The sequence below is a fragment of the Bos grunniens genome, chromosome 25 (assembly GCF_055505025.1).
Source record: "Bos grunniens cultivar Pamir isolate PY7600 chromosome 25, Bosgru_T2T1.0, whole genome shotgun sequence".
Taxonomy (NCBI): domain Eukaryota; kingdom Metazoa; phylum Chordata; class Mammalia; order Artiodactyla; family Bovidae; genus Bos; species Bos grunniens.
The window spans coordinates 41,826,980-41,842,658 of record NC_141189.1 but is presented as its reverse complement, the minus strand read 5'-3'; the positions used below and the strand labels follow the sequence as shown (position 1 = coordinate 41,842,658).

The window sequence follows — 15,679 nt, the reverse complement described above, 5'->3', positions numbered from 1 at the left end:
AGTGACATGCGTGACAGGCAGGGGCGGGGAGCCCCCAGACGCCCCGGGCTCTAACAAAATGCCTGGTGTGGAAGGGTCTTCCTGCTGAGCCAAGGGCAGCAGGTTCAGCACTACAGCAGGGGGGTGACCAAGGACCCTGGAGGGTGACCCAAAGACGCGGGTGACATGGCCCCTGTCCAGGGGGGCACGGTGGCTGAGAGGAGGCAAAGGGGGAGTGGACGGAAGCTGTACCGGGCCCCCCGCCCCACCTCGGTGCTCAGCCCGCTGGTTCCTTGAGGACGAGCCTGGACTCACCCCGTCCACCGCCTCCAAATCCAAGCGCAGCTGACTCTGCAGCGAGTGCAGCTTGGGCAGGGGGATGGCACCGATGTCGCTGCAGCCGCTCAGCCCGGGGAGCGCGGAGGCCAAGCCCCGGCCCTCCAGCTCCTCCTGCAGCCGTCGGAATTGCGCCTCCACCTCCTCCTTCTTCTGCAGCGCCAGCTGCCGGGCACTGTCGGCCGCAAGCGCCCGCTCCTTAGCCTCCTTGGCCTCCCGCTGCCATGCGTCGCAGGCCTGAAACCCAGGAGCCGAGGTGACCCTGCGGAGCCGGCTCCCCGCCCCACGCCCTGCTCAGCCCCGCGCCCCGCCCCGTGGGCCCCGCCCCCTGCCCCGCCCGCCCGCACCGTGGCCCCCCCAGCTCACCTGCTTCACCTGCTGCCAGGACTCCTCCCACTGCCGGATCTTCCTCTTGGCCTCATCCAGCTGCCTCCGGACCCGGGCCAGCTCGGCGCTGCTGGGACTCACGCCTGAGGAGGCCGCGGGGCCGGCGTTCAGGATTGGGGACGGGCTGGGAGAGAAGCTGCCAGAGACGAAGTCCCAGATGCTGCCGGGGACGCCGTTCAAGCCTGAGTGTGGAGGAGCTGGCGTCAGCCTGCTCGAGCTTGGGCCTCTTGGGCATCCCCCCAGCCAGCTCTGGGGACCCCAGCCCTGCCCCCCGACAAGGACGCCTGCGCCATCACTCGCCCCAAGAGCTGTGTCGTGGGGGCCGCGGAGCTCAGACCCTGGTCCCAGAACCCTGTCCACACTTAGGACCTGGAGGACCCCACAGGGTTTCTGGTTACCTGAGTGACATCTATTGACGTATGTGACATCAGAGAGTAAAACAAGCATTTAAAAACATGGTTTCTTTAAAAATAACAATAAAAACATTGTTTCTTTTAAAACAGATCACAAGTTTCCATTTGCAGATGGATTCTGCAAATCCATCTGCTTCTGTGCTTGGCCTCTGCTGACTTCGTGCGCCTGGCAGCCTGCGACGCGAGGCGGGTCCCACCAGAGTGGCGTCCTAGGGCGGCATGGGGTCCCAGGCACGCTGATCCCCCCAGAGGTCCAGGTGCGAACCCCAGGCCCTGTCCCCAGGGCACGTGCAGCCGAGCAGCGGCAACAGGACATGATGGACTGCACTGTGGCTCCCCCCACCCTGGGGCCCCACGAGGCCACTCACCGAAGGAGTTGTAGGACGAGACTGAGGGGCCCAGTGCTCTGGGCTCCGACTTGAGGGGCGGCGGCTGCTGGGGGGGCGTCATGGCCGAGGAGATGAGTGGGCCCGGCAAGGACTGGGAGAAGGAGCCGAGCGGGGAGGCGGACAGGGATGAGGAAGAGTGCAGGGATGGGGAACGCGGCAGGCAGCCCGGGATGGCCACAGGGGCAGAGCCCCCCAGCGACCTCTGACCTGCACGGAGTTGGGGGAGTGGTGTCAGGTTAGTGGGAGGCGGTTGCTGCAGCCCCAGGGACCAGACACACAACAGGAGACCCTCTGCCCTGGAATCTCCCGGCACTGCCCAAGCTGGGGGACTCCCACCCAGGTGAGAAGGCCACACGTCTCACCCCTCAGATGCTCTCTAGGCCCGCCTGGGTGACCTGTCCACAGGCACAGTGGTCCCAGAATGTTTTAGGCCCCAGAAGTGGTTTTTTTTAAGATCAGAGAAATTAAAAAAAAAAGATGAACTTTTACATTGAAGAAAACGATTCAGTATCTGATGTGAACTGTGAACCTATTTGTCTTCATACCAATGTTGTGGTTACTCGTCTCCTCGAAATGGCCACAAAGGCCTGCCCCCGACTCTGTAGGGACTTTGGGGTGGGGGGTGCAGGGAGGCAGACAGGACCCCTCCCACCCCAGAGGCACAGGGGGCGGTCCTGGAAGGCATCGGCTTAGGTGCTACCTGTGGGTCCCAGGTCACGGCCGTCGTGTTCCTCCAGGTCCTTATCCGGGGGCACAAGGCTGATGTCACCAAGGTGAAGGTCTAAGGTGGATCCTGCAGGACAGATCTAGTGTCACCGAGGGGGGATCCAGGCTCCTGTGGCGGGGGGACCCACCTGGGCTCGGGGTCCACCCCTCCTATAGCCATGGCAACACAGCCCTCATCTCGCCGACTGAGCTTCTGATCATTTGGTAAAATCTGACCGGATCACATGCCTGCCTAGTAAAGAAAATCTGAGGAGGGCGACGTCCATGGGGAGAAAGGGGCTCACGGACAACGCGGGGGGGACCTGCACTGACCTCCACCCCAGGGCCCAAACCAGGTCCCGCAAGTGGGCAGGGTTGTTTCCCTCCTGTTCTGCTGGGGACCCCTGTGCACCCCCCCAGGCCTGTCATAGGGACAGGGGAAAGGGCCGTAGCCCCCACTGTCCCCACCTGACACGCCCTCCAGGCCCTGGCACAGAGTGGGACGCTGTCTCAGGACGGCCAAGGTCAGGTCCGCCAACCCCCCAAGTTCCCGTGGCCCCATGGGGGCAACTTGGGGGAAGTGTGGCCTGGGGACCAGGGTCCAGGAGAGCAGGAGCTTCAGGGACAGACCCAGGGCCTGAGCAGCCACCCAGCACAAGCCACAGCCAGGTCTGGGGAGACGTGGTGATGCTGAGGGCCCAGCACATGGGAGCGCTGCCACCCCAGATCCCTTCTGCCCCCAGCCCTGCTGGGGTCCACTCCAGAGCACCCCCTCCAGGAGGCTGGGGCCTCTCTGGCATGGCTCCGTCCTATGCCCCCTGCTGGCCACAGGGCCCCACAGTGCCCCTGATGCCTGGTGGACACACCGAGGCCCATTTCAAGAGGCCCCAGACTCCAGCCCGGAGTGGACAATGGGACCCTCGTCAGGCCTGCCTGCTCTGGGTCAGCCTCCCGCCTCCGCTCCCAGCTGCCCGGTGCCAAGTGGCAGAATTCCTGGATGGCAACCGACAAGCAGCAGAGAGCTGCGCTTCCGCCCAGGCTCCTGGGGCCCACCCTCCTGCCTTCCCAGCGGGGAATCCTCAGTGGTCCTCAGTCTGCGGATGCTCTGGCCTCCCCAGCGCCTTGTCCTCCTGTGGTCGTCCCTCCCCTGTATTTTGTGTCCAAGTTTCCTTCTTCTAAGTACATGTTATATCATATTAGGACCCATCCTAATGACCTCATTTTACCTTAATTACACCAGTAACCATCCTAATGACCTCATTTTACCTTAATTACACCAGTAAAGACTTTTATTTTTCACTTTTTGGTGGGGGGCAGGCTGCACTTCACGGCTTGCAGGACCTTAGTTCCCGACCAGGGGTTGATCCTGGGCCCTGGGCAGTGAAAGCGAGGAGTCCTAACCACTGGACCACCAGGGAATTTCCTGCAAAGACTTGTTTCTAAATAAGGTCACATTCCCAGGGTCAGAAGCAGACAGTGCAGGGCTGAGGCAGGCCTTTAATTTAACCATCAGTAACTGGGACCACCCATCCTCACCAGGCTGTTCTCTGTGCCCAACAGCGCCTCCTGCAGGCCTGGGGCTTCAGGCCTCTAAGGACCCCTCCTGCCTCGGTCAACTCTGCAAAGGGGGCCGCCTCTGGCTCCCACCCTTCCTAAGACATGATGGCAGGCCCCTCAGGCCCTCACCCAAATCCAACCTGAGTTGGCTGACCCCCACGTCTTGCGATCCCCAGTTTCCATCTCACTCTTCAAACTGTTGCCCCAGCCTTGCCCCCCAGCCCTGAGTGGTGCTCCTAAATGCCCCCACCGCCACCCTCCACCTGTCCTTCTTCCCTCCTCTGCCTGGGGCCACCTCCTGGCCTTCCCGTCCTCCTTGGCAGCCCCGCAGCCCCTCCTGTGGCTGTCACACCCGGACACCAGTTACCTCTGTGGTGCTGACCTGCAGACACCAGCTGTCCTCCAGCGCGGCTGCATCACTGCCTGCCGGCAAGGGAGGACCCACAGCAGCCCTGGCCCCTTAGCAAACTGTGTGCGCGGTGCCTCCCTCAGGCTGCTGCACCGGCACCCACGTGCTGAGCAGGAGCCCAGCGTGGCCCTCAGCTGCTCCCCCCCACCCCCTTAGGGCCCCCATCTCTGCAGGCTGCCCCCAACCCTGACCTCTTCTGTCCCAGGAGACTTTTAGGGATGCCAGCCCCTTCATGTCCCAAGCCCAGCCTCCTGGAAAAGACGCACCCCCCTCAGTGACTGGTCCACGCTTCCCAGCAGGACCCTCTCTCACCCTCACCCACCCCGGCAGGGGCCCCTCTCTGCCTTCACACTGCAGCGCTGCTGTGGGCGGCAGCTTCACACACAGCTCCCATCAGCCCCAGCACTTCTGAGAAAACGCCAAAACCCTTTCAGAATCTCCCCCTGCTAGATCCCTTCAAGTCACCTGGACCGTGTGGTCCATCTCAGACCCAGACCACTGCGGGCTGACGTGCAGACTCACCTGCTGTGCATAAGCAGGGTGACCCACCCATTGCATACTTGCCCCGCACCACCTCCCCAGGCTGGGACATGCCCGTCAGCTGGGCCCAACAATGTGGACTTGGCCCTTCACCCTGCAGTGGGGGGATCAGGTTGGCTTCAAAGCTGGCAGAGTTTCAGAAACGTTTTTTTGACTAACAAAGGCATGTAAAAGGAAGGAACGGATGGATGGATGGAAATAAACTGAGCGCAGGAGCCTTTTTCACCTGGAAGGCATTTACTTCATCCCACTCCCCCACCCCCACCCTGTGACTCAGCACAGAAGGACCTTGCTGTTGCCCTGCCCCCCTCAGGTGCAGCCAGGGCACAACCGGGACCAAGTCTCACCTGACAAGCCACAGCCTGTGTGGGGTGGTGGCAGGCGCCCCCGAGAAGTGTCCCAGCCCCCAAAAGAATCAGTGCTGCTTCTCTTGTCCTACTACACACCCCACTGCTCCCTAAGATCAGACCCAGGTTCTGAGATGTTCTCTCAAAAGAAATGACTTTTAACACTCAGAATCTACGTGACTGAGTCACCTGACCTATAACCTGCCGTACCTGACCGTGTCAAAATGCCAGGAACTGCCCAGACATTAGTGAGCAATTAGCTGAAAACTGCTGAGTAACAGCCCTGACAAAGCTCAGTTCCCAACGTGACACAGCACATCTGAGGGATGCCCAGGTCCCCAGGACCAGGCGACACATGGGGACAACTTACAGCGCAAGGAATTAGAGGCCAGAATGGGAAACCCTGACCCGTCACCCCCTGGGGCGGGCCAGGATGCCCCTGGCTGGCTGTCCTTCCGCTAATTGCTGGATGGACACGCACCCGACAAAGCGGCTCACTGCTGGTCTGAGTTCCCCATAGCGCAGCGGCAGTTCGCAGCAGGACAAGGCAGGGACCCTGGGAGCGGGAGACCCACCCACGCTAGGCGATGCAGGTTTCCCTGGAGAGCCCGGTGGATGGCGCCCACGCAGGGAACACCCGGGCGCCCCCGCAGAGCAGGGTCCTAAAGACGGGAGATTTGTTTTGGCCTCATTCCGCAACCCCTAAGATCCTGGCACGGACCCCTGGCTGTCACACCTGGTCGGGACGCAGGTGCCGCAGACTGCTACGAGGGCCACTGGGAGGGGAGGGGGCGGCCGGGGTGGCGAGAGGAAGAAGCGGATGCACCGCACCTGAGGGGTCACCTGGCCCGCTTGGGGGGACGGGAGTTGGCCGCCTGCGGGGAGGGGATGGGGGGTGCATCTAGCGGGGGGCAGATGGCGCACCGCCCCATCCGCAGCTCCGGGGAATGACGGCCCGCACCTTACCGGAGCGGGGCTGACAATGCTGACTCACCGTTCCCGCACCCCGCGTTGGTACCGCCGTCACCGCCGCCGATTCAAACGCGGCCCACTCCCCGCCTGCCCGCGCCGGCCCCGCCCCTGGTGACGCAAACCTGAACACCCCGCCCCAGACGGGATGCCCCGCCCCTGGTGTCCCGCCCCGGTGACGTAAGCTTTAGATCGCCCCGCCCCTAAAACGTCCCGCCCCGGTGACGCAGGCCCCTGGGTACCCCGCCCCGGCCCCGCCCCCTGGGTACCCCGTCCCACTGCCCCGCCCCGCCCCTGGCCCCGCCCCCAGGGTACCCCACCCCTGGCCCTGGTCCCTGGCCCCGCCCCGCCGTGCAGACAGGTGCTTGCGGACTGGTGCTCGCCTCGCGGCTCCACGTCCTCGGAGCTCCGCGTCCTCAGAGCACAGCGTCCCCACCGCCCAGAGCACGGGCCTTCGGCGGGGCACTCCACCTCTTCGCACCAGCACCTGACTCTGCCGGCGCTGCAAGGCAGCGTGCTGGGACCCCGGGCCCAAAGTGTGCGAAAACCACCGCGGCGAGGGCTGCTCTGGTGGGTTAAAGTGGGATCTCCGCGAGCCCTGTCGCCGGCCGGCTGCTCCTACCCTGCCCACCCGCAGCGGCTCAAGTAAAACGCTCAACCTAGCGCCCGTGGGTTAACAGGCCGTGACCCTGCCCTCAGCTGCCCACAGCCTTGGGTCCCTCCCTCCCGGGTCCCACCGTTTGCCAGCCACCTGGCAGTGAACTCTGCAGGGCTCCACCTGTTTGTGTGAGGTGGAAGGCAAGGGAGAGGAACCTGCCCAGTGGCCCTGAAAGGGCTCCACGGAGTCCATGAAAGGGGAGGTCTGTAAGGAGCACCGGCTTGTTTGAGCTGACTCTCAGGCAGTGAGTGCATCGCAGAGGTGCACCCCGGGGGACGCAGGGGCGGGGGGAGGAATGGGGGAGTGGGGCGTGGGGAGGGGGGAGGAAATGGGGGAGTGGGGCATGAGGGGGGGGGGAGGCTGTGCACTCCGGGTCCTGGGTGCCAACAGCGGAAAGGCCAGCCAGGGCCCTCCTCCCGGGGCCAGAGGGCAGCTCTGAACGTTCTGTGACTTCCCACAACAGCAAGGTGCCCACTGTCCAGACGGGGATCAGGGGACCAGCGTGACCTGGAAGGCGCCATCTCATGCACCAGCTCCACTCTTCCCTGGGCTTTCACCACAGTCCCAGCCAGGGCTCTGCGCCCCGACCACCGCCCCTAACCGAACCCCCACGTCCGATTACATGGGTGATTAGTTCACAAACCCACAAGGACGCCCAGCCGCCAGGGACGCCTTCCGCTCCCCACCCTGGTCACCGTCGAATCTACAGGCCCCCGTCATTTCTCTGAAGCCTCGGGCTCTCGGTGGTGCTGCCGCTCTGGCCCGCCAGAGGGCGCCATATCCCCTCTGCCGCTTGTGGCGCCCAGCGAGGTAGGCGCTCTCCCCGGGCAGCACGGCCGGAGTGGCAGGTGACCACCCGAAACGCTCTTCTGCAAAGGAGCGTGCGCACACACGCGTGCACCGGAAGGTGTCAAGGCAAGTGCAGAGAGGCAGCAGAGCCCCGGGCTTACCTGGGACGCCCTCGCCGGCACTGCCAGAAGGGTCGAGCGGGTGGGTGCGGGCCGAGAGGGTGGGCAGAGCGGTGGGCGAGGAGCCGCCTGAGCCGGTGCTGGACGCCAGACTGGACGCGAGGCTGGAACTCACGCTGGGAGCGAGGGGGTGACCCACTGCCAACACCGCAAGGTGGCTCTGTGCAAAGACACAACAGGATGAGCCAGCGCTGGGCTCGTGGACAGCAACGTGATCACGGCCGCGCAGTGACAGAGGACACTGGGGGACAGAGACAACAGAGTCACAACGGACAGGCCAGGTTGCTTCGCTCCCCACAGCAGACCAGAGAGCCAACTACTCTTCCAGATATTCTAGAGGGAGGGGCTTTAAACGTCTGGTTAGTTAGAAACTGTCGCTGCAGAATCGTAAGCTGCTACCACCCAGGGATGGGAACAAGTGCATCCAGAGAGTGTCATTCTTTATAGTGACAATAGTAAGAATCATGGTAATAGCGATGCAGAGCAGAAAGAAAGAAGCTCCCACGGCACGAGCAGACAGCCAGCAATGCTTCTGATGATTTCGATGAAATAACCTTGTAATCTCATTATCCAACAACAAAAATAAAAGATTGGGGCAATTCGCATTATCTTTATTTGATAGATTAAAAGGAAAAGAACTGGCACAATCTTGGATAAACAGCCAGGAACGTGGAGGGCACTGCACACAGTAAAGGCAGCAATAAAAATGAACCAGGACTGAGTCATGAAGTCAGGCCTCGGGGCTTTCCAAGGTCACCAGGAAACCAGGAGTCAGAGGCTATAGCAAAGTGAGACGGTGCGTTGTCTGGGCTGTCCTGTCGGGGCCCAGGGACTCAGGGTTCTGTGGCTGCAGGAGGAGACGGAGGTCCTGGGGAGGAGCGGACGGCACCCACACGCAGGAAGGGGTCCCCAAAGCAGCTCTGAGCACCAATTGCCCACAAGAGCCAGCAGGCCAGCCTCACGGCCATGGCGTCCCCTGGGCATTCCAGCAGACCCTTCAAACAAGTAGAAAGCTCAGGGTCCCAGGGTCCCTCTTAGATGGCTTTCCGATACTGCTCCCCAACCCCTGTTCACTGTCCCTGGAGCCTGGCTTGGGGACAGGACGGAGGGGGTCCCTGGGTGTAGGTGAGCACTGGCTGGTAGATGAACCTGGCCAGCCTGCTCACAGCGCCTGAGGGGGTATAGCTCATATATCACATCAGAAACTGCCCACCCCTCTCGAGGTGCCCCGCCACGCATCCCACTCCTCTCCAGGCCCTTCCTCCACAGCCCTGAGACCACAGCCACAGTGCCCTGTTGGCTATGCTACTGTTAACATTTCATGTTTCAGATTCTTAATGAGCAACGTCTCGATTTCAATATCTTTTTAAAAAGTCACAAAGTAACTGGGTTGTATTTTTACTTTCAATCATCCTGCTGACTTCAGAGATGGCTTCAGAACTTCCTAATGGTAAAAAGTCCTGATTATCTCCCTCTGAAAAGTCCCCTGGGAGGCACCCTCGGGGCACCAAGAAAACCAGCAGAAGAGAAACAGCAACACCCTGTCCACTTGGGGATTTAAAAGAAAGCACTGAGCAGAGACAAGTGACAATCGAGCAGAGGGTGTGTGCTCGTTGTCTGCCGACCAGGCCCCAGCCTTGCAAAGCTGGCGAAACTCCCTCCGCCTTTCCACAGTGGCAGAAAAACACGCGTCCCATGTCTGAAAAAAATCCCTGCTTCTCAAACAACTCGGTTAAACGAGCACACGGGAAGCTGGGTGGCACAGAACAGAGAGAAAGGGTCCGACTCGGGGGAAGCCTCCGTGTAGCCTCACAACTCCCGCAGAGGTGAGAACGAGCCCAGGTTGTGACCCAAGAGGGAGCCAGGCTCACCAACGGACGCTGTCGTGGGCTCGGCTGGAACTGACATGGGGGTCCTGACCCCCCTGTACCTCTGGGCGGGACCTGACTGGGAGTCGGGTCTTCACCAAGGGAATCAAGTTAAGACGAGGTCGTCAGGGCAGGTCCTGATCGACAGGACTCATGTCCTGATGGCAAAAGGACGACTGCAGACAGACACAGATGCAGAGGGAAGACGGCGCCCACTGGCAGACGGCAGAGGGTGGCCCCAGGAAGAACCGCCACCGCCGACACCCCGTCTGCAACTTCGGGCTCCGGACGGAACCGAGGCCTGCGGTTTAAGCCTCGGTCTGTGGGGCCGTCACCCACACAGAAGACCACGAAGGGCACCTCTTCTTTTCCCAGGGCGGGGGGAACCTTTAAGAGGCTTTGGTTCTGTTGTTTCTAAGGTACATTTTTTAAAACGTGAAAACAAAGGAAACACGGAACAGACGCCTCTATGGGGGCTGTGAGAAAGGAGCTGTCTCACAAGTGGACGTCAGCCCGGTCACTGTGTGAGGCGGGGGTGAGTGTGACCAGCTGCGTGCAGAGTCCTAACACAGGCAGAGGTCGGTTGCAGACAGCACGAGGTACCTGCTTGCCGTCCTGCTCGCTGGCCTTCTGGCTGCCATCGGCAGGTGACTCTCTCCGCTTTGCCTGCAACAGAAAACGCACTGGCTGTTGGAAGGAGAAGCAGTTGATCAGAACCCCAGAGAGACCTCAGCTCCACCAGGAAGGCAGGAAAGGCCAAGCACTGAAGTCCAGGGAACAGAAAAGGCTTTCAAGTCGCTGCTTCTGTGTCAGCTCTCCTGGGCTCCATTTCCCACGCCCGACATGGATCTCTGAGCTCTCGGCTGGTCTGTGTGGAGGCAGGTGAGAGGTCCCTGAACCCACAGTGTCAAACAAAGTGTCCCAGGCAGGGCTGCACCTCCAGTGCGGGGAGAGTCTTGGAAAGTCAACCCCTGAGGCAAAGGATGGTTTCCTGGAAGGTGATTCTCTGCCCTCTCCTTCTGGCCTGGACACAGTCCCCTCCCTCCCAAGAGGAGGGGAAGAGCTTCACCCCAGAGAACTCAAATCACTTGGGGCTGCAGGAGGCTGAACCTTACCACAGACTCTCTCCGTAACCCTCCTCGTCCACTATCCCCCCATGTCTTTGCTGCTGCTGCTGCTGCTAAGTCGCTCAGTCGCGTCCGACTCTTCGCGACCCCATGGACTGCAGCCTACCAGGCTCCTCCGTCCATGGGATTCTCCAGGCAAGAGTACTGGAGTAGGGTGCCATCGCCTTCTCCTCCCCCATGTCTTTACCATCCCGTAATTCAGCTCCCTGAAAGCAGAAACCCCTAGGTCTAGTCACTTCTTCACTATTTATCGCTCTCTGTTAAAACGGTAGGTAAGTCCTCAGGTCTGGCATCCCAATGAATAAATAATAAATCTTTCCTCCAGCTAAGCTGGCTTTGGTCAGTTTAATTTGCGGGACCCCAGACACTAACCCTGAAAGGGTAGAGGGGACCGTTCCCCCCTTGCCTGTGTGTATGGACTCCTGACTCCCACGAACCACCTTCTGGGGCTATTGCGAACGAGGACGGCTCTGCCTACAGCGTCTGGGGCCTGGACTTCCTCAGGGCAAACGTCGGCACAAAGCTGCCGTGAAACGCCCCGCAGGCCTGGGAAGTACTCTGGTTCCTGTGTCTGATCCTATGATGCGTGAGCCTGCGATGGCTCCAGTTACCCCGTCCTGTTTGGTTTCTGCGTTTGCAGGAGGACCCACGGAGGGCGGAGAAGTGATGCTCACGCTGGCCCTGACCGGGGCTCCTTCCTCCTGCCCGATGGCTCAACTCTGAGCCCATCTGGGTATCTTTGGTTTCCTAGAATTCCACAAGTGACCCTGCGACCCCAGTTTGGGCGATGGCGCCAAGGCCCTGACCCGGGACCCGAGATCCTCGCTCCACGGAGAAGCTACACTGTGAAGGAGCCAGGCCATCCTGAAACAGCTCCACTTGGCTTCCTCATCAAGTCCCAGGGCTCTGCCCCATCCAGGCCCCTCTGCCTCTGCCCTGTGCCGGGGACGGGGGTGGGGGCTCATGCTCCGCAACACCAGGAATTCCCATCACATTGGGCAGGCGCTGAGCTGTTCACAGACACACTGGAACGGGGCAGGAGGAGGATGGGAAGAGCAGTGCGCCTCTGGGCACAGGGCACTTCACTCACACTCAGCTCGGCTGTCAAAGGCGATGAGATCCTGGGAAACAGGGAAGGGAAGCTGGCCTCTAGTCCGAGCCCCAACTTGGCTTATTTATATTTTCATATTTATTTATTTTTTCATATTTATTTATTTGGCTGTGCTGGGTCTTAGTTGCGGCACACGGGATCAACTTCCCTGACCAGGTGGATCAAACCCAGGCCCCCTGCATTGGGAGCTCAGTCTTAGCTCCAGTCTACCAGGCCACCAAGCAAATCCCCTCACCATCACCTTAAATGAAAATGGCTCATTTGGGACAGCAAGACTCATGTTGAGGTCTGACGGTCTCCAAATACCCCAACCGACACATTCCCTTAGGGTCTTGACCAAACCAACGTCCCTGACCTCACGCCGAGGCGTGGGCCCAACTGACCCCAGCGCCTCAGATCCCACATGTTTCCTGGACTCTCAAAGTCTGTTTGAGCATTTGCTGAAAACATGGGGCAGAAGGAACAGCCAGTTTCCAGGTCCTGCTCCTGCCCAGGGGAAGGCTGGATGTTTCACTCTGAAACACTTTGCTCCAATCTTTTATTGGACACTTTGTAACATAGGAAAACATATCTGACTCCATATTGGATCTCTTTCACTTTAACATTTGTATTGTATTGCTTTTGCTACAAATTAATCACTAAAAGAATGTTGCCTATGGTCTGAAATCTACAGGCTAACCCAACCAACCACAGTCCCACTCCCATTTTAGTGCAAAAGAAGCCTGATTTCTAACTGGGTTCTTTGGGAAACGAGTCTATACCGTTTTCTTGGTCTACTGGCTTTCTGAATAATGTTGCTATTCTTTGCCCCAACAACTCAGCCTTTTGACTTATGACCTGTTATGATGAGCAGTACAAGGGATTCCGTAACAACTCCTTAGAGGATCTTACTAACTTCTCTCTCAATTTCCAGTTCTGGAGATTCCAGTTTCAGGCCCTCCCAAGTTCTGGCTCACATAAGGTGAACCAGAAATGGTGGCTGGACCACCGCTGTTCATTCACCATGAAGGAGCTGCACTGGAGTTCCACCTCAGGGTAACTGAGGAGCTGGGAGGGGGCTGCATCCAAGTGCAGCCCTGTATACGGCAGCAGTGGAGCTGAGAGCCCGACCCGGGCACAGGGCGGGCATCGTCCAGGAGGGCAGCCCAACTCCCTGCCCCGCTGAAAGAACTCAGCCCCGTCTGCAGGCAGATGCGGAGGCAGCACCTGCAGACGGCTTTATGGAAGTCACGGCCGATGAAGAAGAACTCCTGTGATACTCACTACCCCGAGACGGCGCCCCCGGGACACGCCTGCACCTCAGACACTGAGTCCCAAGCTGTCAGCTGTGCTCCTCACGGGGGAGCTGCCAGCATGGCCTCGCCTGCCCGATGGGGGTCCTTCTTCACCCTCAGGCGGAGACCGCGCCTCGCACACGACTGACACATGCGTTTCTGACAAAACACGAGGCCAAGCAAGTCCACCTGAGTCAGGACTCGGCCAGGACTCTTCTAGACACTTCTACGCCACCAACCCTGCAGGCAGGCCGCCTCCAACCGCATCACGCAGAGACCACACCCATCTGAGTGCCTGACACTGGATTCAAACCAAATGGCAGCGGGCATCCTCCTTGGATGTCCCCACTTACGTGTCCGGGCTGCCCACTGGGGGTCGTGGGGACATTGGTGAGGGCAAGGTCTCGGCAGCTCCAGTCGCTGGCCATCCCGAGGCTCTCTGCAGAGAAAGAGGGCTTTGAGTGGCTCCTGGCTGAGACTATGCTTAAGGGACCCCAAGCTGGGGTTGGGGCAAGTGTGTATTAGCCTCTGACAGGTATAAGCTGACCTGCAAGGGACCCTCATGTCTTCTGGGGTGAATCATGAATGACTCCAAAGTCATGGAGAATTTCAACGGGAAAAGCCACCCTCACCATTAAAATAGAAAAAAAAAAAAAAGTAAAATTGGAATTCGTAACATGCTCGTAAGAGCAGGAACCCACGCTCACAGCTTTAGGAGGAAGCTCCCAGGTGCAGTGAGGAAGGGCTGCGTCTGTGCACCTCCCGAACCCGAGGCTGCTTCCCCTTCAGGTGCTTTGTACAGGCTCATCTGGTCACAGTGACTGCACTCAGGACCTTGGGGCACCCAGAGGCAGGGCCAGGCTGGGCCCCAGGAGGCCCAGAGGCCCCCGACCCTCCCAGCCACCCTCGCCCAAGGCGGAGCCCCCGCCCGATCCCAGCAAAGGTGGCACGTACTGTCCACGTGTGCGAAGGCGCAGAAAGGGCCCCGGGGGCAGTGCCCGGTCTGGCGCATGTCGTTGCACTTGGTCGACTTGTAGATCTAGGAAACAAGGGCGACACAGCACGTAGAGCACCGGGCTGGAGACCCGTGTCCGCGGGAGGCCTGGAGCCGAGCCAGTCACGACGCAGAGCTCAAAGAACCACACCACAACGGGGTCTCCTGAAGACGACGGATGCAGGCAGCATGCCTCCCCCCGCCTCAACCCTCCAGCGGCCCAGGGCGCTGCGCCTGCGTGGGCCCATCAACCCCGGGAACCATGTGGGCCCAGGCCACTCCTGTGGCACCTGTCCTCGAAGCCACCCTCCAGGTCAGCTTGGCCACTTGGCGTTTCCTGAAAGATGCACCTGGCTCAGTGGCCGCCACCCAGCAGGTGCCCAAGGAGTGCCTGCTAAGCGGCCATGGCATGTGCCCCGTGAGCAGACTGCGAGTCCCCATCGGGCGCCCGTACCTCGGGATGGAACTGCTGCTCCGTGCGTGAGTGGCAGAGCGCACAGCTGTCCCCACTTGCGCACCTGGACGGCTCGCCCCACTCGTCGCCATGCTTCACACTGGGGCAGGGCGTGGACCTGCGGCAAGGAGGGCTCAGGTGGGCAGATGGCCTCCCCATGCGCCCCTGGAGACCAGGCGCAGCCCTGCATACTCTGGCCCTTCCTCACCAGGACAAGCATCCAGGGGAGCCCAGAAAGCATCTGGGAGCCTGTTTTCATTTTCCACAAAGTGTGAGTGAGTCTCGGTAAGAGCCCCCAGCGCCCGTGAGACTCAGCCGGGCCTCCTGCAGCATCTGGGCGACCAGGTCCAACCCCGCACAGCCCACCAGGGACTAACACCCTCTTTCTCCCCACCAGACTGCTTCAACACTGAATCTGAGACCCAGGGCCCAAGACACGAAAACCCTAACAACCCCCTCCATGCTTCAGGTGCTTCCCAGCAGCTTTATTGTATGGGGTTTATTTTAAACTTATCTGTGGGAAATAGGACATATTTTATGATTTTCTACCCTTTTTATATGCAGTAAAATTTACTTCACCTTCTCGAGACGACATCAAGTGACTAATACTCAGAGGTTCTCTGACCCTCAACTCTCGTTAAACCACTCAGAACAGTAACCGTCATAAAAAGATCTCTTTCTATATGAAGGCCAAGTAAGGCATGCGAGGCAGTGTCAGATGATTGGAGAATGACTTTTGGCTCAAAGAACAAGCTGGACACAGAGCTGGGGACCCACAGAAGGGTCAAGGTGAGGGGCCAGATGCCCGGACACCCCTGGAGGTTCTGCACCCCCAGCCCCCACCCTGCCCAGTGCTGGGCCCGTGCGGCGGGTTGGGAAACCAGAGGATAAGCCGGGCACCAAGGTGAGGATAGGTGGAGGGAGGAGGAAATGGCCCAGGAAGAGATCAGGACTACCCAGGTGCACGACCCCAGGTGAGACCCAAACCCACAACCTGAGGAAGTCAGGCCCCCAGAGAGGGTGAAGCAGGCTGTGGGCACCAGGACTCCCAGCCTCGCCAGGGCGGGCCCTCGCCAGCAGGCGCCCTTGCCGGAGGACGCACAGGTCACGGGGGGGACAGGGAAACAGAGGAGCCACACCCTGACCACACCTGCCACCATGGGGGCATCTGCTGGGCTGGCATCCCTGGACACC

General features: G+C 60.2%; 1 protein-coding gene across 5 annotated transcripts in view; it reads right to left on the bottom strand.

Annotated features, from left to right (window-relative positions):
* Positions 1 to 15,679, bottom strand: part of UNKL (unk like zinc finger) — a 32,965-nt gene that overhangs the window by 2,579 nt on the left and 14,707 nt on the right. For 4 of the 5 annotated variants that reach the window (XM_086376482.1, XM_086376480.1, XM_086376483.1 and 1 more), the window contains 9 exons: positions 14,486 to 14,603; positions 13,992 to 14,076; positions 13,391 to 13,476; positions 10,129 to 10,191; positions 7,640 to 7,817; positions 2,205 to 2,297; positions 1,484 to 1,711; positions 682 to 884; positions 295 to 552 (listed from right to left, as the gene is read on the bottom strand). In XM_086376482.1, coding sequence (XP_086232608.1) covers positions 295 to 552; positions 682 to 884; positions 1,484 to 1,711; positions 2,205 to 2,297; positions 7,640 to 7,817; positions 10,129 to 10,191; positions 13,391 to 13,476; positions 13,992 to 14,076; positions 14,486 to 14,603 — 1,312 coding nt within the window. Of the gene's footprint in view, positions 1 to 294; positions 553 to 681; positions 885 to 1,483; positions 1,712 to 2,204; positions 2,298 to 6,056; positions 6,194 to 7,639; positions 7,818 to 10,128; positions 10,192 to 13,390; positions 13,477 to 13,991; positions 14,077 to 14,485; positions 14,604 to 15,679 lie in introns of those variants that run through there. The other variant, XM_086376484.1, reaches the window with a different exon arrangement.